Raw genomic sequence first — 21467 nt, 5'->3', positions numbered from 1 at the left:
AAGGGAGGGAAAGGGGGGGGAAGGGGGGGGGGGAAAGAGAGGAGGAATTAGATGCTGCGGGTTCCGGAAGTTGCCAATTTAGCCTCGTGCCCAGAGACTTCCTTTTCCAAAGACTTCCCTCATTTGTTGTAGCTAGAAAGAATCTGGGGACGCCATTTTTGGGACCTTTCCGCAGCGTTTTTTTTTTTAGCAGTATGAGGAAAAAAAGAAAAAAGAAAGAAAAAGCTTGCTTTTGAACCATGGAGGGGGGTGAAAACCAAACGTTTCTAGACGGTGATCCGAGCGTGGTGTTCCCTCCAACCGAGGAAGCGGAGATGGAGGTGAAAGGAGGAGGCCAACGGGAGTATCTACGTTGGCCTCCTGTGAAAACTAACAAAAGATCTCTCCTTGCTTCATTGTCCGACGGTCTTTCAGGGTACCTCTGTAGAAAAGAAATTACACCACCTAAATCTTGACCATCTAGTCTCGAGTAGTTTATTATTACTTACATTTTTTAATTCCTGTACAGTGAAATAACCGATCTTGAAATCTTTTTTTTCTTCTTAAAAATACAGAAGGCTTCTTTTATTCCAGCCATTTTTTTCCTACCCAAACATCATTCCAGACCCTTCAAAACTTACAACAGGACTTTGATATTATATACTTCTGTTTGTGTGTGTGTGTGAACTCTATGTCATTTACACCCAACATTGTAAACATACATAGAACTATATTACATGTGCTTGCACTGAATCTTGGAGGGGGAGAAATTTTGGTTTACTTCACTAGAACACCACAAAAGGGAGGGGGAGGGGCTCGTGAGGAGGAGGAGGAGAAGAAGAGGAGTGTCAAACTCCCTTTTCAAGGTTGTGAGGTTATTCTCAGTTTGGTTGAAAGCTCAGTTTTAGTGGACAGCCCCCCCCCCCCCCCCCCTTTTAATTTTTTTTAATTCTCTTCAGCAACACGGGGCATGAAGATCGGCGTTTTCTGTCTCTCCAGGAAAGGGAACAAACAGAAAAGAAAGAAAAGAAAAAGCTTTCTGAGTCTTCGGGGTAGAGCCCGTTGTCCAGCACCATCGAAATATCAAAGAAGAGCTAGAGAGGAAGGGGTGTGGGCTTTATATTCTGTATTAAGAAGTTCCTTTCAGGTCCAGCTCCAGCAGCAGGAAGCGGCCTGGTCTCAGCAGGGTTTAGCCGGGTGTCGGGGTTCTCCACTGACTTAGCAGTCCTCCAGTGGTCGATAACCCCCCCGTGTTACGCGTACGTCAGGTGGAACGAGCCCCGTTGGCCAGAGGTCTCGCCCCTCGCCCCCGCTTTTCCTTGTTTATTTTGGGGTTTCGGTGGGAGGCCATGCTGCTCAGTCATTCAGTTTTTAACCTCCCAACAAAGAAAACAAAAAGGAGCCAGTGGAGTCTCAGAGACAGTCTCTGTTCGCTCTCTGGGGTTTTTCTTTCTTTTTGGAGCTGGCGACCCAGGCCACGAGAGAGAGATGGGGGTGGGGGTGGGGGGTGGGGGGGGGAGACGACAAACGGCGATCATTGAGGGTGGCGATGAAATCCAGGACGAGGAGGAGGAATGGCTCGGAACGACGGGGAGGAGGAGGAGGAGGAAAGGAAGGTGTGTGTGTGCGCGCACGTGTCCTCTTTTACAAGTAGACGCGCCTCAGGTCTCCGGGCGAGGTGATGGTGTTGCACTGCGGGCACAGCTTCTTGTTCCCCTGCGATGGATGGAGAGACAAAAGTTAGAAACGTTGCCAAGAGGACTCGGTCACAAATGCATACACTTTGGAATGTGGGGCAACTCTCTTCATTTGAATTCAGGCCGCACAGGCATCCTCCTGAAAGATAGGAGTTGGCCGTCTGTATTTCTGACTGCTGACGAAGCGTCTGATGATGTTACCAGGAGTTCTCACTGGGACATTCTATAGACACGGCTCCAGAAGTTCATGATACGAGACTATTAGGACGCCGGATACATGTATCCCCCTTTTCCCCATCTCACTTCAGTCATTTTCATTTGCCACCATTGTACATTGTGCATCATGCACCTGACAATCTGAACCGTTTGTATTACAGTCTACATCGTCCTGTCCTGCTGAATTCACCCACAACCACTCCAGCTGCACTGTTTGAATGCTTATGGCTACGATATAATATTTGGATATCCCGGAAGCCTCTCTCTGTGGAGACTTCCATCAGTCCGCTGCAATGTGTACGGTAGGTGTGTAAAACAACTGTGTGACATCTAACGCAGATCCAACAGAATGCAGAGATCGCATTACCGGATTACCCAAACCACCCTCCTCCCGAATCCTTGGCGCTAATAATGCATGTGACCCCGACAGGTGTTATGGGCTTCTCTTGGCCACTGAATTAAGGTGGTTTTATGGGCCAAGGTGGTCTGGAGGGCGACGGATCTGTTGAGCTCCCGCGAGGAGGGTTTGAATAAAGACAAGAGGAGGAGCAGGAGGTGAAGAAAGAGAGGAAAGATGGAAACCCTGGAGGTTGTTGTTATTCTGATCAAGTTTTGTTTGCTCGCCTTGCCGATGCCTCGTTGCTCCCGTTCCAGCGTGGGCGGGCAAGTGTGCGCCCGCCGCGCTGCGCTCCAGCTGCCTCGCTCGTTAAAGCGGCGAGGGGCCCGGGCCGACGTTAACTAGATTCCGAGGCATTTACTTTGATCCGCCAGGGCCCTCACATTGTTTTAAAGTTGTTTTTTTATAGCCGTCTCTAGGCTAAGAGTTTAATGCCCCATACATAAGACACACACACACACACACACACACACACACACACACACACACACACACACACACACACACACACACACACACACACACACACACACACACACACACACACACACACACACACACACACACACACACACACACACACACACACAGCGAGATGGAAACAATGGGCCTCATTCAAGAACGTTTTCTTACGGCCTCCTTTAAAAAAACGTAATAAAAGAAAATTAGAACTCTACTGAAGTAATTTCAAAAAAACACACGCAGACCGCTTTGTTGTGGCCACGTGACGTTCTTCACCAATCAGTGTCCATCTCCCTTTTGGCTGCGTGCTCCAGACACTCACAGACGCGGCCGCCATCATGGACATGTGCCGTACAGTTTTTACCTTTGTTTTAATTTAGATAAATACGCCGTCGATTTTTCTGGTCCCACACTGGCATTCAGAGGAGACTACAAAGATGGAGCCAGACATGTGACCGGCGAGGCTGCGATACTGGTAATGAACTAGAGAACGTGAACTTTATTGGATGCCTTACCCCTTGGGCTGAGCTAAGAAGGACTTTACCACTAGGCCCTTCACAACTACCGTATTTTCCGCACAAGGCGCACTTAAAAGCCTTTAATTTCTCAAAAAACGACAGTGCGCCTTATAATCCGGAGCGCCTTTTTTATGGATTAATTCTGGTTGTGTTTACTGACCTCGAAGCGATTTTGTGTGGTACACGGCGCTCTGTCAAAATGTTTTAGTACGACTTTGGTAAACTACAAAGCCGCACCGCTTGCAGCATTATGGTGCGTTCACACCAAACGGCTTTATAACTCGCGTCAGCTTATTCGCCAGTCAAGTTGTGTTCATTTGTGTCTTTCGCAACCAGTCTCGATAGCTTCCGCTTCCAGCCACATCAGTCACGCAGCAGAACATGGGAACAGAGCCGCTGCGAGAGAATTCAACATTAATGAATCAATGGTACGGAAGTGGAGGAAGCAAGAAGATGACCTGCGCCAAGTAAAGAAGACCACACAGAGTTACGCTAACGTTTGATTTAGCGGTATCAGACATAGAGATATATTTTTTTTACGTGTTACAACTGAACAAGGTTGGGAGTTATTGTGAATAAGCTCATTAACGTTTGAACAATGTTGAGTTATTGTGAACACGTTTAATAAAGTTTGACTGACTGTTTTGTTTCGCTTAATGCGCCTTATAGTCGGGTGCGCTTTATATATGAAAAAAGATAAAAAATAGACCATTCACTGACAGTGCGCCTTATAATCCAGTGCGCCCTATAGTGCGGAAAATACGGTACTTTAGGGGTCAGTGATCACGACCCAAAAAGTTGCCAACGAGGCGTTTAAACACGGGAGATTTATTGCATTTTATTTCGGCAAAGAAAGGTCTCAAGTACAAATCAGTATTTGGTTGACCGATGTCAACCGTTTGACTGCAATGGCAACGCCACTGCTTTCTGCCGGCGATCGGCAGGAGGCGCTACACTTTGACACACTTGGGGAATTTCTATGCAAATACTTATGGTGGAATCTTTTTTTTTTTCATTTCCGAATGTTGGGGAGGGGGAGGCAACACATATTCTGTGAAACACCAAGTTCACATTTATTACAGGAAGGTAAAGGAGACTGTGAGGTAAAAGAGAGAGAGAGAAAAAGAAAAGAGGAGACAACAGCAAAGAAACCAAAGGCAGCCAATGGAGAGACTCTTCACCCTCCCTGCAGCAGGAACACTGCGCTCCATTTACCACATTAGCACCAGCTAATTACACACTGCTGAATGCATTAAGCAAACTAATAACTAACAGAACCACTGCGTTTGTGTGTGTGTGTGTGTGTGTGCAGACACGAGGCCCTGTGTAGAAGTCATTGGAGGTTGGAGTTGACCACTTTATTCCAACATTTTAACCAGCCTTTTGGGGACCATTTCCCCCTGCTGAGAACTGGAAGTGTTTGCATTGCCTGGACTATGTGTGTGTGAGAGAGTGTGAGTGTGACTGTGTAGTGAGAGAACAGGTCATATGAGGAATATTCCATTTCACTTCCTCCCCACGGGAAACACAGCTGCAGAGGGAAACTCACTGACTATGAAATGAGGCTGCACGTCAGTGAGGCGCTGCCCTGAAGCACCAAGGAGTGCGTTTGAGTGTGTGTGTGTGTGTGTGTATGTGTGGACGAGTTTGTGCGTACCAGAGTCCTGAGCCAGCATTCTTCGCAGTGGACGTGCCAGCACTGGATGGAGGTGAGCGGCATCGTGTAGGAGTCCTAGGAACAGAGAGAGAGAGAGAGAGAAAGAGAGAGAGAGAGGAAGGGGGGGGGGGGGGAGATGATGAAATTACACCACCATTTTTTTTTACGAACACACACACACACACACGACAGGTAACCACCGAAACAACACTGCACGTTCCCTGACCGACAGCATCAGACCACTAACCATCGAAACGACACAGCCAGCAGCCACAGAACCACTGAGCAAGGCGGCATGTTGGGTGGGGTGGGGTGGGGGGTGGGGGCAACTGAACCGGCAACCTGCAGGTCACACACACACGGACACGATATCGGGCAGGCAAACGAGCAGAGACGGAGGGAGGCAGGCAGAGGGAGGAGAAGATGAGGGAGACAGAGCGCCATGAGTGAACCCAATGCGATGGGCGCCCTTTTATTCTTTTCCTCTCGAAAAGAACGGAGAGATGAGGGAGGGGGAGGAGCGGAGGGAGTGCCTTACCCTCCGTAAGGGCTGCGGGAGGAGCCTCTTTATGCCGCTGCCGTAGCCACCGATCACAAGGCCCCTGTACAGGCAGTACAGGCCGAGGGGGAGGGACTTAGGCTGCCTCTCTCTGACCTCATTGGTCAGTGGCCGGGGCCCTGGCCACACCCCTAGGCTCTTGATCTCCGCACCTGACTGGATTGCAGGCTTCCTCTGTGTGGGAGGGAGGGGTGGGGGTGGGTGAGGAGAGGGAGGGGTGGTGGGCGAAAGGTGGCAGCTAATCATAAAGGCGGGGCTTGTACTGATCGCGCGAGCACGCACGCACACACACAAACACACAAACACACGGGAGCGCGTACAGCTTGGACAGACGATGAACGAACTGCGTTCGCACCAACTTTGCTTCGCCAAATAATGAGAAATATGAATGCGCAGGACTCGGTTAAGGTGCTGAAGGTCGATGGGAGAAAAACTCAGGGGCACGTCAGGCGTGAATGGGCGGAGTTGAACTTTCCACATCTTTTGGACGGGCATCCCATTGGTTACAGCAGGGACACGGCAAAATAGAGGGATGTTGTTGGGGGTGGGGGTTCAACTCGATTTTACAACTCAAGATTATTTCTGCTATCAGTTAATCTGTCTATTACCTTCTCGGTTAAATGTCGTTCTGGCCAAAATATGAGTATGTTATTCTTTTTTATTAAATGCGCTTAATGACGAATTTTCCAAAACCCAAATATTTTGTGTTTTCTATCATAGAGGACTAGAGGATTAGTTCGCTGTCCAACCACAACATTACTTTGACTGATTGTTGCAGCTTCAAATGGTTCCACTTAATTTCCATTGAAGGAAGGTGCCGAGTGTTTACGGTGCTCCTTGTTCACTTTCAATATATAGATTATTATTCAGAGGACACGGGCAATGGAGAGCCCCAACTACTTTACGTGTATGGATTTGATTTATGTCCCGTTTAAAGAAGCTCTTTCTTGGTTACTTAACATACAGGTCATATTTTTCTTTCTTTTTTTATTGAAAAGATACATCATTTTATGAATAAACCAAACCAAGATGACCAGCAGATGGGGGTAGAAATCCACGGACGAGGACACAGCGTGGAGGATGAACCCAAACCAACACGGCTGCAGCAGGAGACCGTTACCGCGGCGACCCGAGCGCTGCACTAACAACTCAAAAATGTTTTCCCAGCTTGCCTTAAAATCCTCCCCGGTGACTTTTACATCAGATGCTACGCACGGGGATCAGTGATGAGTTAGAGACGGACAGAGACAGATTAGTAAGTAAGATGTGTGTGTGTGTGAGCGAGAGAACATTGTGAGTGAGAGATGAGGGACAGTGACGGATGAGCCCCCAGCATCCACGGGGGGAGGGCAGTGAGTGATCGATCGCTGTGCCTTGCCCTCCGTGTCACCTCGGGCACCCGGCGACCTTTAGGATGCGTCGCTGCACTGCAGCTTGGGAGGATGACAGGACGGGTGCTCGACACAAACTCGGTATCTGATGAACATGAATATTGACGGCGTCATCGCACTCTACATCGCAGCACCGGTTGCTTGGTGACCCTCTCTGGGGGTGCTCCGCGAATGCGTTCTAGCTCGCCTCGTTTTCATTTCCTCCTCCCTCTCCTGGAGGCTACCGTCCCCGGCACACATTCAGCTCGACTCGCAAAAAGCCATGCAAGAGCAGAAAACCTCTCGCACACACACGTACAGAGGGCTGCCACGTAAGACAGGGAGGCGAGGCGCAGACGGCTCCCAACATGCACACTCCAACAACACGTCACGACCGCTTGAGAGCCGACTGTTGCCAAAAGGGAGGAACAAGAACCAATAAAATCAAAACCACAAAAGGTCTGTGTATTCGGCCGGGCAGAGCAGAATTTGAAGGATCCAGCCTCTGGATTGGGACAGAGCGGCGTGAGTGTGACTGGTACGAGGAGGCCGCTGCTCGTTTGGCTCGAACCAAGAGCAAAGAGCAGCATCCTTCGTTGCTAGGGAGGGGCAGGGTTCTCCTACTAACCCCACCGATCCCCTCAACTGCACTATGCTACTGCGTGACCATCATACTCACCATGCAGATGAGACACTTGTATCGGTCTCCTCTCAGTATCTGCCTCTCCAGCTCTCGGATTCGGGCCTTCAGTGCCTCCATGGTGGTTGCTGTGGACTCCTCCTCCGTCACCCTGAATGTGGGGTGGGGGTAAGAGAGAGATGTTTAGCGTTTGCCGTTTTCACACGCATTTGGCTGCGTGCAGCTGTTGACAGAAGTAAAGTCAGCCCGTGTCTGTGCTGAAATCGGTGTATCCATGTGGTTTTGCATTTGTTTATTTTATTTCCTTGTTTACACTGACGCTTAAAAACGAAACAATTCAAGCCGCTTGAATCTCTTCCTGTTGTGCGTGTTGATCCCGAGAACACGACGACCACCGACTTCAAAGCGGTTGACCTCGTGACCCTGCTGAATCTAAATATACGGGTTCATTGTTTGTTCTCCCTGTGATCACGATGCAGCGCAGACCTGCTGTCACTCAGTGTTTAGGATGACACGTGTGTATTTTTTCCCCTCACTCAATCCCACCGTCTCCTAAAATGTCCCCTCTTGGAGTTGACGCGGAGCGCCCCGTCCTTCTCACGCCTCACGTCCACCCCACCCTCTCTCGTGCTTTTCCCTTGGCCGATCCACCGTCCTCCTTCCTTCCTGCTTCTAAGCGGCCTCTGATTAATGTGCGGCGCGATCGCACAGAATGTGCATTTAACGCTGTTCGGCAGCATATGAAGCAGCCATAACTGAATCAATACGGCCGCCGCTCCGACCACCAACGCTGCTGCAGCTGATGATGATGATGATGATGATTTGGCGCAGCGAGATGAGGCCGCGCGAGCCGGCCTGTGTTTATTATAGCCATCCGTTCGCTCTCGGGCCACACGCAATACCAGTGTGTGTGTGTGTTTATGGTGATGTGGTCATTTTGCAGCCTGATAGCTTGCTGATCTATGGTATTGATCTGGATGGGGAAGGACAAGCGGAGGGAGAGAGAAAGCAGAATACAACGATAAGTGGCTGATAAGTGTGTGTCTGTGTGTCTGTGTGTGTGTCTCTCGAATATGGCTTCACTTGCTGCATCCTCAGACAGCAGAGGCTACAGCGCCAGGAGAACTTACCCCCGTTTTACGGGACAGGTTTTCCGCAAATCTAACTTTCACTAATTTCCTTGATTCCCGCCCTTCAAGCTTGTTCACACAAAAATAATTGAACATTTGATCGAGAAAATTAAAAGTTTAAAAACATCGCAGGCGGGCATGGCCGTCACCAGAGGAGCCTGCGGTTTCTTTCACGGCGGAGAAGTGAAAACAGTTCCCCGTTCCCCCCCAGTGCCATCTCCTAAATCCTGGAAACTAAGCCACGACCATATGAGCCAGTTGACTTTACATCAAACCGCATTAAAGGTTTCAAAGGTTAAGCGATTAATTGGAAAAAATATATAAATAAACAGATGAAACTCAAATGGAATTAACCATTAGCTGCAGCCTTACTTTTGGCATTTTATAGACAACATAAGGAGGTGATGGTTCCTTCCTTCTGTGACTCCCATTCCAACAGTATTATTACCTTACCCGGTGGAATGATTGTCAAAAGATGCTCAGAGATTCATATCTCTCCGACCTGCTCGCGCTCCTTCCTCGTGACCCTGTTGCCGCCTCGTGTCTATAAAGGCACTAGTTGGGACTCTTGGACCGACGCCACTCCACGCCTTATAAAGCGCTTTACCCTCTCCCCTTATTAGCCGCAGGCTCGTAAAAAGCCATTTAGCCTTGATTAGCCTGCTGGCTTATAAAGCGGCAGTGGGCCCCGGGGCTGGACGGGGCTTGTCCCTAAAACAAGGCTTTTACTCTCTCTCTTTTAAAAGCTCCAATAAAGCCCTCCGTCAGTGGAGCACGACACTCTGCCAAGGAAGAGAAGTTCGACTCAACACCACTGGCCTCTGCCGTCTCCTCTCGATCATCTATTTTGTCTCCATCATGAATATTCATCTAGCACAGCTGGTTTATGGAGCATCACACTTGGAAAAGTTGTTTAATTTCCCAAAGCTATAAAAAACAAAAAAAGACGACAAGCTGATCTATCTTTATGCGGCCGTGGCCATCTAAACAGGAAGACAGAGAGAGGGGGGGGGGGGGGGAGGTAGAAAGGAGATGATTTCGGAGTGCAGAGGACAGGAAAAAGGAAAAAAGGAAACTCTCTGGGGCCCAAAATGTGACGAGCGCAGAGATAAACTGCCTCTCGCCACCAGCGAGAACCGCAAGGAAGAAATCCTTGAGTTTAAGCCCTCCGTGCTATTTGTGTGACTCACTGGTTTAAGCTGGCTCAGGGGTTTTCAGTCTTGAGAGCCAACAAAAAAAATAAAAAAAAATAAAATATATATATATATATATATATATATATATATATAAATATAAAAACGGCTAATGCTTCGTTTGGGTTGCGACAGGCATGAGAATTAGTCCGTCGAAGTGGTCAAGAGGGGGGGCGGGGTGGAGCGGGGGCTCCCAGTGGGAGAATGGAGCTATTCACGGTGCTCTAACTTGTGCTTTTCAAAGGTTGTGTGAATGCAGGTGATACAGCAATGTGATGTGTGCCATGTCAGGCTGCTGCTGCTGCAGAAATCAAACCCTGAGTGAGCAAACGGTGTCTCACGGTTTTCAAAATGTAGCTCAACTTACGGAACGACTAAATCTCAACACTTCAACTGACGTTTTCGCTTTTTTTGACTTATTGATGATCTATAGGGGTAAAATCTAATCTAATAGGCGCATACGCTGTATGAAAGTGGATTAATTGCGTAGGGAGAAAAATTTATAATTCTGGTAATCCTTTTTCAAAGTCTGATCTAAATTGTTTGTTGTTGTAATGCTATTGTTGGCCACAAGAGGCTGAAGTACACCACGGCATGATCGAAATAGGGTATCACTGCAGATAAGCACAGATTAAAACATTTCTAGCCAAAGGAAAGACATGTCAGTAACGTTACATAACAATATATGTAGCTCATGTTCAGACTGCATAGATACATTTAAAACCACCAAAAAACTAACACGGATGATTTTAGGGCCACACAGCGGCCTTTTTCTGGACCAAAAAGCCAATTTGGGAGCAGCGTGGATATCGTGGGGCACTCAGGCCTCTTGTGACCAAAATAAGTATTAGAACAACAAACCCTCCAAAAAAGGGATCTTACAGTCATAAACACAGAAGAGAAGACCATCTTTTTTTAAATGCCGTGTGCATGTGTGCGAGTGAAATAAAGTAAAATTGCAGCGCTTTTCCATCCCCACCCGGCGGCGGCGAGGGGGGGGCTGACAGAGACAGATAGATGGCCGTGCCTCCCCTCTATTTAGCGCTCTGTCCCCGACGTGTGCGGTGCTATTGCTCATTTCATTAGTGTGTGTGTGTGTGTGTGTGTGTCTGTGTGTAGCCGAGGACCTCCACCATCCATCTCAATCAGCCCCGTGTCTTAATCTACTGTCTACCTACATTTTGGCCTCACTCAGCCTCTCTCTATCTCTCTCTCGCCCCGACACGAGCGGCAAATTATTAAATTATGTAACAATTAATTCTCAAAAAGACACAATATCCTGGCGAAACATTTCCATCCAGCAGGTAGGGGAATGATAAATCTCTCCCGCGCAGGTGTTGTGAAGAAAGTGGCGGTAAATCCCTTTAGAGCATCGCTCCCTGTTAACCGAGGCCTTAACTACACTGACACACCACGATAAAACATTTAAGTCACTATTGATTTCCCCTGCCTCAGCCTGATCTCTCTCTCTGAATGTGTGTGTGTGTATGTGTGTAGGTCTCAGATGGCAAAAGGGAAGGGGAGAGCGTTTTGTAAGTGCCTGAGAAAAATTGAGACAAAGGACGGGAAGAAAAGAGAAAGAAATGTGGCTTAGCGACAACAATAAAGAGAAGAACCAGAGAGGGGAAAAGGGAAGTGAATGTGACTGGGCAGCGTGTGTGTGTGTGTGTGTGTATGTGTGTGTGGGGAGCGCAGAAATCTAGCTTCATCACTTCCAAATTGAGGACAGATTCAATTATTTGCAGAAACCACATGGAAATATCTACGCATTGTTCCAGCTGGAGCACCAAATTTGGCAGCAATCGCATTGGCGGCATTGGAGGGGCCATTTATCTTGGAGGGGAAAAAGAGCGTCGTACTCGTGTGTGTGTGTGTGTGTGTCGGTGAGTGTGTGTGCACGAGAGCTCATTTGTCTTGCGGGGGAATGAGCAAGGGAACGAGGATGCCCCGGGAGGCGACCAGATCATTACCCATCTGGGATCAGAGACACAGAGAGAGAGAGAGAGATTTCACTAACGCTGCCCCAATGCGAGCACACACACACACACACACACACACACACACACACACACACACACACACACACACACACACACACACACACACACACACACACACACACACACACACACACACACACACACACACACACACACACACACACACACACACACACACACACACACACACACACACACACACACACACACACACACACACTCAATGTAACGAAAGGAGACAAATCTCATTTTCATTTGGGGACGGAGGGGCACAGAAGCTCCACAAATGCGTGCATTTAGAGCGAGGCGGGGAATTGTCCCAGCCAGCTGACGGCTTGTTCCGTTGCAATCATTCAGCGTCTAGTCGACTGCCTTTAAATGGATGCTTACAGGAAGGGCATGTTCGGCTGAACGATTTAGTTTACGTCCCAAATATATTGCCCAACAACGGGCCGATTGCTCGGCTCACGGAAGAGCTGCTTGCAACCACCGATCTCAGACAGCGGCGCGTGTTTTATTCACAGGTTTTTTATTTATTAAACACCGAACGCGTACAAATCGCACAGACTTCGACGCGGCACGCACCTCGGAAAAACACCCGCCAGGTGTGAAGTAGATTGGATGGGCGATTCTCCAGATATGGAAAGGACGGGGGCGCACACGCAAGTTAGTCGTGTCTGTACACAGACACACATTTTAGACCTTCCTTAATGAGATTATGTCATTACTTTTAGCGCGAACTGGGGTTTTCCAATGAGGAGAAACTACTCACTGAACACGAGACACCTTAAGGGAACAGTACGGATTTGTTTGGAAGTGGAGTTGGATGAGGCCCTTATCCGTGGTCAGTGTATATACCTACAGGATGTGGCAGGTGGTACACGCCCCCAGTTCGGAGAAGCAGACCGGCGCTCAGCGGCGGGTGCTAAGCGATGTACTGCAGTCAATTTCTTTGAATTCCCTTCCGGGCGTTTCAGAGATACGGATGAACTAAGAATGGAGCGGACCGACGGCGGTACGTACAGACAGACACGAACCGGAAAACAAAATGCCTCCGGTTGCCAGCGTGAAGGCAGTTTAGTGTACGCTATATTTAGAACATTTTCACCACTTTATCTTTCCAACAAGGACCTGAAGCCATCATGTCCAGCTATGCTCTCTGAGAAGATTCCAAACTTCATTGAACAGCAACTGGACCCAGCAGGGAACATGGAAGTTGCTGGCCTGAGTTTCTAGTTTCTTTTATTGCGCGACTTTGGTGAATCCAAACCAACCCTTTCAAAGTCAAACAATTACACAAACAAGCTAACCAATTGAGGCAGCTGGCAGACGAGCAACTCCTGTGTTCTCCATTGTCAATGGAGTCTAGAGCGTAGACGTTTCGCCAAACTAGGAGCGTGCCGACAGCCATAAGTACCCAACACAATCCACGGCAAAAAAAATCCAAACTACCGCTTTAACAATTTGCCTGGGGGAATGAGTGAAGAAGGAAAGGTTACGGAAATGAAATGAGAGTGATGATTTTTAGGGGGGATTCTTAACAGCACTTCAGGTGGACAAAGGAAATCACTTTAAGAAATAGGGTCTGGGATGGGAGGCGACTGACAGACTGACCCCCAGCTCTATGTGTGTGTGTGTGTGTGTGTAATCGCATTGGGGGGGTGGAGGCGGTCAAAGAATGGGAGAATATGCCAGACATGCAGAAGCAACCAATCAACCAAATCCCTCTTTCCCTTTGCTCACTTGCCCACCGGCATTACTCTCTCGCAATGAGCTGACCTCTATTACCCATGCAGGGGACAGGGTGTGTGTGTGTGTGTGTGTGTGTGTGAGTGAGATTGTTTACTTGTGGCAGAATATGGATGAGTAGATGGAAATGAGTGGATTACAGAGCACTGGCCTTTCACACACACTTGCACATACTGGTTTCTCCTTTCTCTGCTCCGGTCTGATGAACTGCTATCTGACCTGTCAGCAGCCAATCGGGACTTGTGGGTGCACAAGGTTTGTATTACCAAAGTGGGACCCGGAGTCGACTTGGAACGTCTGGACTCAGGTGGAGCCGGTTTGCTCCACTGGTAAACAAATAGTCTGTAATAACTGACGTGGAGGAGGTATGCAATGCCACAACGACGTTCTGCTCCATCACAATCTACGACTTCTAGTGGGCTGTGTTTTATTTATAAGTTATAAGTATTGTTGATTTAAAAAAATATAATACTAATAATAATATTTGATCTGAAATGATCCCCCCCAAATTCGGCATACATAGTTAGCAAAACAAAAATGTTGCATGCGTTTCCAGACGGCCGCCGTGTGCTTCGACTGTTCGTGTCTACGTTCCCCGTTAATGATTCTGAGGAAGCTCTGCGCTCTCAAGGGAACACGGCTGCAGGAAAAAATGCAAAATCAATAGCTGGAGAGACACCCCCCGTCACTCTCTCTCTCTCATACACACACACACACACACACACACACACACACACACACACACACACACTATCCACACAAAATGCATCATTTATGACCCTCCTACAAGTACGAAAAAACTAATCACAAAGTCATGGAATCACCACGAGAGAGTGATCCATCCGACACCGCTACGGGGAAAACGTGAAGGTTTCTGTCTCACCTTTCACTACTACATCATGTGTGTGTGTGTGTGTGTGTGTGTGTGTGTGTGTGCGTGCGTGCGTGTGTGCGCGCGCTACCATATACAAGTGTGACCTACTTTTCGATCTCGCTGTTTTTACAGGTGCGCGGGGCACAGGAGGAAGAAGAGGAGGAGGAGGATGAAGGGGTGCTGGGGTCCGTCTTGCTGCTTTCGCCGTTGCTCGTTGAAGGCATTTCTGCAAGCACACAAACAGAGGGGGGTGGGGGGGGGGGGGGGGGGGGGGGGGTTGCATGGTCAATGCTAGCCGGTGTCGACATTCTCGGTGGCTTTTGACTGGCCGTGTGTATACTTTATAGGAAGGACTAAATTCCACACGTGCATTTTGAAGAACCTTACCGTCGCTGGCCCATTTGGAGAACTCAGGCGTTATTCGGTTCGAGGGCATCCCACCGCTGCAACACAACCAAAGAAAAAAGGATTTGTTACGAGCAAAAAGATTCCACGGCACGCAATTCCATTTTGCCGAGCGCCGGCTGAGGCTTCCTACTTGAGCACGGCTCCCCGCAGCGCCTCCCTCTCCCGGGCCTCGCCCTGGTCTTCCCCGGCTCCGGAGCACGGGATGATGTCGGCCTCCGTGTACTGGGCCTTGCCGTACTCCAGGGTGTCGTCTCCGTCCACGTCCAGGTCGGCGTCGCTCTCCGCCGCGCTCTCCTTGATGCTACACGTGGCGAAGCCGGTTCCTGTGGGGAGCGAGGAGAATGTTCAGCATGCTCTTTTTCTCCTTTCGCTAAAAGTACGACACACCAGGAATACGAGGAGCTTGGGACACAGCAGCCACTGGGCTTCATTACTCATCACCTCCCAAAAGACAACATGGTGACGTGCTGGTGCCGACACGACGTGGAAAAACAACAACAAACAAACCAACAAACATCACAGCGTGCATATTTCCGCAAGCGAGCAATAGATGAATTCTGTCTTTTGTTTGCTTTACTGCATCGACTAAGTGTCACTATAAAAAACAATATCCACATGGAGTTTAAGATCCAGCTAAATAAGTGGAAATATGTCAGAAATATTAAATAAGATTATATTAACACATTTTGAGACAGACTTGGGAGATCTTGAATTTTGTTAATTTAGTTTCCTGACCAATTACGGCTCTCCGGACGGAGGTAGAACAATGTTTGGTCAGAGAGACGAAGGTGCAGTGAGAGGAGGCGTTGAGACACGGGGGGGGGGTGTTGGGGGGCTGATGAAGACCGACACCTCAGCTGTCAATCTTTGAGAGAAAGAGGTGCAGAGAGTGTGTGTGTGTGTGTGAGTGGCACTTCTATAAACCCAGTGATGAACGCTCAGACAAACCCTTACCGCTGCCTGACTGCTCCCTTCAGCTCCACTTAGCCATGGAGCCGGCTGTGTGTGTGTCCGTCACTTAGAGGACGTCTCTTCAGTGTTTGTTTGAGACCGTCTGTCCCTCTGCCACTTACACCCTCCAGCCCCTTGAAGGTGTGTGCGGGTGTGTGTGTGCACGCATGAGTCTGTCTACCTGTCACTTACAGCGTGTCTGTCTAGGTAGGCAAGGTGTGTGTGTGTGTGTGTGCATGTTACTTACTATTTGAGCACTTGGAAGTGTGTGTGTGTGTGTGTGTGTCACTTGAGATGTGACTGTGAATGTGTGTGTGTCTACCAGTGACAGGGCCTGACAGCCATCTTATTTACACCTATCCCAATTTCTACAAGCTCTCAGCTGGACTAGTGTGCTCTGTGTGCACGTGACAAGTGTGTGTGTGTTTGTGTGTGTGTGTGTGTGTGACCAGACACGCTCTGCAGAGTTGACAGCCATCTAATTTAACCCCCTGTCCCAGTATGTGTGTGAGAGTCTGGATACTCGACTTCCTGTAACTGCAGTGTCTCGCTGCACTGTGCACAGTCAGAGCAGCCGCTAGGGCTCGTCTCCAAAGGGACCTTCTGGGATTTCAAACATCTGCTCCTCTTCTAATTTCAATTTCACTGTAGAAATTATAATATTTTTTTTTAAATGAGGCGGAAGGAGAGGGATCTTGAGCGGCCGCAGTGATGAAAAAGAAGAGAAGAGCGCAGCCGTTTTCACAGCAGGCCCACAGTTTTTAGTGATCACATAAAAAAGGACCTTTTAACTTTTATTCGGTCCCAGCGGCGGAGGGGAACATATGGGGAACAACTTGCCGTCCTACCCACAATGCCCCCTGGGGTCGGGTCGGGCCGCTGACATATTCTGACCAAACTGAAGATCTGACCACAGCAGCTGGCTCCACAGAGGGATGTCAATTATGAACTGGATATTTCAGACTTTTTCATGCGGGCACTTTTTTTTTTTTTTAAACATTTATTATTTGGACACTTTTGTCTAATTCTGTTAAATCCCCAAAAATGTTTTACCGGTTCTGCATACAAACATTTCAATATCTTTACTTTGCAGGACGCATCAAGACGTCTTCATGTATTTACTGTAAATTTTTATCATAATTCCATGTCTTATGACGGGATGGTTTGACGTCTCTTTTTTTATTTAGCGCGAATATAATACGAAACGTTTTTGGACTGATAGGATTTTAATATATTTTTTATTATTATTATATTTTAGTTGTAAAGGTAAAAGCTCGTTGCTTTCCTGCCTGTTAGCACGTCGACCAGATCAAGGTGGAGGTTTCTTATGTCTGAGGTGTTTTAACTGTGAGCATATGTGTGGCCCGTTGTGTGTGTGTGTGTGTGTGTGTGTGTGTGTGTGTGTCCCTCTATCTGTCCCTCTAAGCAGTCTTGGCAGGCCAATCTAATCTGGCCAGGGAAAGGTCAGCCTCACTCTAACTGCCTTTCACTCACATTATGCACCGACGCCCCCTCCCCTTCCTCTTTCTCTTCTTCCTTCACCCCCCTTCATGTCCATTCCTCACCTTTTTTTCTCTTTCTTTCTTACCTTTCATGCTTCCCCCAACATTTCCCCTCTTTTCTGCCAGACAGGTGTGATCAATGCACACACGTAGCGGGTCCTACAGGGCCGACCCGGCGTGTCTCATTATCATAAACCATCTCCTGAATATCGTCGGCTCTTAGCGCGCTAACTAGTGACACGCTCCACGGCGGCGACGCCGGAGACGACCAATCTGCATACGTGTCGCCGCAGCGGCGGCACTGCCAGGTACAGATCCACGAAGGCGGGATCAGAGGACTCGTCAGGCCGGCTGCCGACAAATCGGCCGACCTAGGGTGACATTCCCGTTGCCGTGGCAATTATCGGGACCCCCTCTGAGAAGCAGAGTCAAAGGCCATTGCGCTATCTTTCTGCCATTTACAGGTCAGGGAGGAGATGTGTGGGTGGTGGTGGTGGGGGCACAAAGGCATAAGACGGCCATCTTTGAAGTCCATTTACAAAGCAGAGATATCGCCTCGTCTCAATCCCATCCTCCCTGGGCCATCTCGACCTGCAGTAATCCCCTTCTTCTCTTCCCGGTATCAGACCTCGGGATCTGTCTGTCTGCCCCCCCCCCCCGCCTTCGATGATCGATTCATGGCTTTAGTCATAAATCATAAAGGTGGATGTTTTCTGGAGTTGCCGCTTTTTAGGTTGCCGTTTAATCTCATTTTAAATGGTTTCTTTTTTTTTTTTTAGAAAGAAAGAAAAACACTATTTCGCAGTCTACGACCTCTGGGAACATTCCATGGACATTTTAGGAATTCTGACATTAATCGTTCTCAACGATAACTCAAATAATGTCACTGGGTTCGATTTATTTGCTCATTGTGAGACTTTTTGTCACGTGGACAAAGAAGTTTTCTGGTGGTGCTTGTTTTTTTAAGACAAACATGTGAGAACTTGGGCTACTTCTGCTAAATGAAAAAAAAAGAAAAGATGTTGCACAAAAAGAAGTAAAAGATTTAAAAAACCTGAATATTTTTGGAATCAGCACCAAATCTCAGGTCTTATATTGCCGCTAAAAATATATATTATATATTAAAATAAAACTCAAGCCAATCATAAGACACAAGATTATAATGAAAACTTCTAATGAAGTAATTTTTTCCTCATTAAAAATACAGACTTGTGTATCCTGCAAAGTTAAAAAGGTAAAAAGCCGCTTGCTTTCCAGCTCAAGAGACTGAGACAGACAGTCCACTAGAGAGATGAAGGCAGCTCTCTGTCTGTGCTGTGGGTCCTTTCAACCTCGGCTAAGCCGGTGCGAGACACAGGGAAGTCTTTCCTCACACAGAGTTGAATCATAAACTGATCTTGTTCGATTCCCCCCCCCTTCTCCCCTCTACCTTTCTTCCACGTGCTCTCAAAGGGAGGGAAGGATGGTGGCACTTCACAGAGGGATAGGCCCTCTCTTCATCCCGCCAGCTGAGGAGACCCCCCCCCCTCCTCCCACGGCAACATCTCTATATCCGTCTGGCCGGTCGCTGGCTCTCAAGAGCCTGCAGGATTCAGCGGCGAGTGTTAGAACCACCGAGGAGCTTTCAAGACAAAAGCCACCTTCTGAGCCTCTTTGCCGATTGTGTGTGTGTGTGTGTGTGTGTGTGTGTGTGTGCGCACGCGTTTCAAGTCGCTCTCCCCGGGCCACCTCCGTTATCTGGGTCACATCACAAGGTGCCCTATTAGGGCGCGGCAGAAGGGGCCTGTGTCTGCTCATTTTAACGACGCGGAAAAGAGACGGTCGGACGGAGTGAGCGTCGGGGAGACGGACACACAGGAGGTGAGCGGCTACCCGACGAGCCGCTCTTTGGCGCGGTTTAGTTGAGATTTCAACATTGATCCGTCTCGTCTCCTCTCTCTCTCTCCGGCTCACAGGGGGAGAGGGAGGCAGGTGAGGCTTAGCATGTGTGTGTGTTTAACAACAGATCGAACAGGAAGAGAAGCGGGGAAGGAGGGGCAGATGAAAGCCGAGACCGAGAGGGTTTCGAGAAGAGCCTCTTAAGAGATGGGGACGGCTCTTTACCTCCATCTGTGCAGACATCTCTGAGGTTTGCCTCCAGTGTTCTGCCTCGGTTTTGTTTAGCGGCGCCGTTTGGAGCGACCGACGAGCTACAGGGGTTTAACCAATTCATATTTCCTGGTAGATTTAAAGCAAACGTGCCGATTGTCCTCCGGTTTACACATTTTCAGAAACAGCAGACTTCACTCGTCTCTCCAGCAATCACTGGCTGTGAGTGAGCGCTGGGAAGCCCCGCCCCCTTGCAGTCAATGCGTGCAGGCAGCATGACAGGAAGCGGAGCAGTGAGTGCACTCTGATCCCGCTATTTTAATGAAGTATCAATACTATATCAATATATGTACTAAATATGCAAAATGGTATTGTTTTTAACATACGGAGGCGTTTTTTGTATCAATACACATTAGCTGCAGCCCTATCTGCATACATTATAAAATGAAAATAACTCCTGTAACTGGTCCAGGAGCTGAATCAGAGTGTGACTCAGATGTCCCTGATCTTGTTTACATCCTGCTTGATGAAATCAACATTTTATACCCATCAAGTTTGCTCAAAAAAGCAGACAGCTGAATAAGGGTGTAATGACGAGTGTGCGGCATTTCATTGTTGCTATAATATTTCAATTTAAATAGCTCAAAGAAAGAAAAAAAAACTAAAAAAAACATCCCAACAGTACGAGTAAAAATAAATAAAAAATAAAATAATAATAACTGAGCCGAAAGGACCAGGAAGTGACGGTGACGGAGAGCTACACCACTGTATGCGAGACGTGCCTCCGAGCGGCCCCACTCCCCGGTGACCAGCTCTCCCATCCACTTCTATAATTGCATTTCTGGACGCGCACACTCACAGGCGGTGGTGACCAGCGGGTCAATTGCCCAGCTAAATGTGTTTTCCTTCCCCTTTTGCTAAGAGGCTTGTGTGTGTGTCTGTGTTCCCCCCACCCCGAGCCAAGCTGAGCTGGGTTGGGCTGACCCCGGGAGAACCGACGCTGCTGCCGGCCCGCTGGCAGTGCTTGCGGTCTTCCCCGGTCACATTCACCGGACGGGAACGGCGGGAGGGTGATGGATGAGCAACAGAAGCAGAGGGGTCGACCCCGTCGTGCGTACAGCCGACTCTGTCGGCCACCCGACTGGCGTACGTGGCATAAAACCCAGGGCAGTGTGTGAGTGTGTGTGTGTGTCTTTGTACCTCTGAAGCCTCCCTCCAGCAGAGCCGTTGCTCTGATCCTCTTTTGCCCCGCCCACTCGTACTCCTCGAAGCCCCGCCCATTCTCTCCATCCATGTCTGCAGAGTCGTCGTCGCCTAGCGCTCCCTCGCGCTGACACACACACACACACAGAGAGACATGCGTTAATCACAAACAGACTTCTTGTTGTTTTTTTGAGCACATGGTTTTACTGTTTCAGAATAGTGCTGCGGTAGAAGATAGGCCACATCTCCACAGCACGCTCTCCCCGAACCACGACCAGCTGTGATGAGCACTCTTGTCTTATATATTTCAATAAAAAAAAAAAGAAAGGTCTACAGGTTATCAAAACTAAACGTTGAATGGAAACTAAATGAATGAACTCTATTCTACCTGAGAACAGTTTCAAATTAAATAATTTTGAAAGAAGAAATGTCCAAAATGATATTCAATTTGACCTTTTTTTGTGGCTAAATTGCAAGCAGGACGGTCACATCTGGCTGTGAGACGCGCTACAAACACAGCTGGCGCGGCCCCTCGAGCGTGCTGGTGGAGAAGGGCTGTTAGTGTCACTACAGCTAGGACAGCGGTGTGTGAAGTGAGAGAGAGGAGGAGTGGTGGTGGCGGTTAGTGGTGATGAGCTGCCGTCGTCTTTTGGTCGACCCGAGGACAGAAAGCCGGCGACCACGGCGGGCCGGACAACTACGGAAACCCCAGTGAGAAGGTGACGGGGCAGAAAACCGGCCCGGGCGCTAAAGATGGAACGGTTAAGCCCGAAACCCGAGCCGCATGCCAATGACTGGGATGCGTCCACGTCATATGGGATAAGCCGTGGCCCTCTACCTCCAAACTAGGTCCACGCCGGTTTAGCGGCATTTG

The 21467-nt window shown here is 48.6% G+C and overlaps 1 protein-coding gene across 5 annotated transcripts in view; it reads right to left on the bottom strand.

The window, feature by feature from the left end:
• Positions 1-451: 451 nt before the first annotated feature.
• The window catches only part of rnf220a (ring finger protein 220a), a 155456-nt gene continuing 134440 nt past the window's right edge, over positions 452-21467 (bottom strand). For all 5 annotated transcript variants that reach the window (XM_034555329.1, XM_034555330.1, XM_034555331.1 and 2 more), the window contains 7 exons: positions 20591-20720; positions 14980-15172; positions 14829-14884; positions 14550-14667; positions 7535-7646; positions 4927-5001; positions 452-1695 (listed from right to left, as the gene is read on the bottom strand). In XM_034555329.1, the coding sequence (XP_034411220.1) occupies positions 1624-1695; positions 4927-5001; positions 7535-7646; positions 14550-14667; positions 14829-14884; positions 14980-15172; positions 20591-20720 (756 nt within the window). In that variant the 3' untranslated portion in view covers positions 452-1623. The remainder of the gene's footprint in view (positions 1696-4926; positions 5002-7534; positions 7647-14549; positions 14668-14828; positions 14885-14979; positions 15173-20590; positions 20721-21467) is intronic.

Source organism: Cyclopterus lumpus, chromosome 17, assembly GCF_009769545.1.
Source record: "Cyclopterus lumpus isolate fCycLum1 chromosome 17, fCycLum1.pri, whole genome shotgun sequence".
NCBI classification, from domain to species: domain Eukaryota; kingdom Metazoa; phylum Chordata; class Actinopteri; order Perciformes; family Cyclopteridae; genus Cyclopterus; species Cyclopterus lumpus.
Note: the sequence above shows the minus strand (reverse complement) of the source record. Positions and strands in the feature narration are given on the sequence as shown.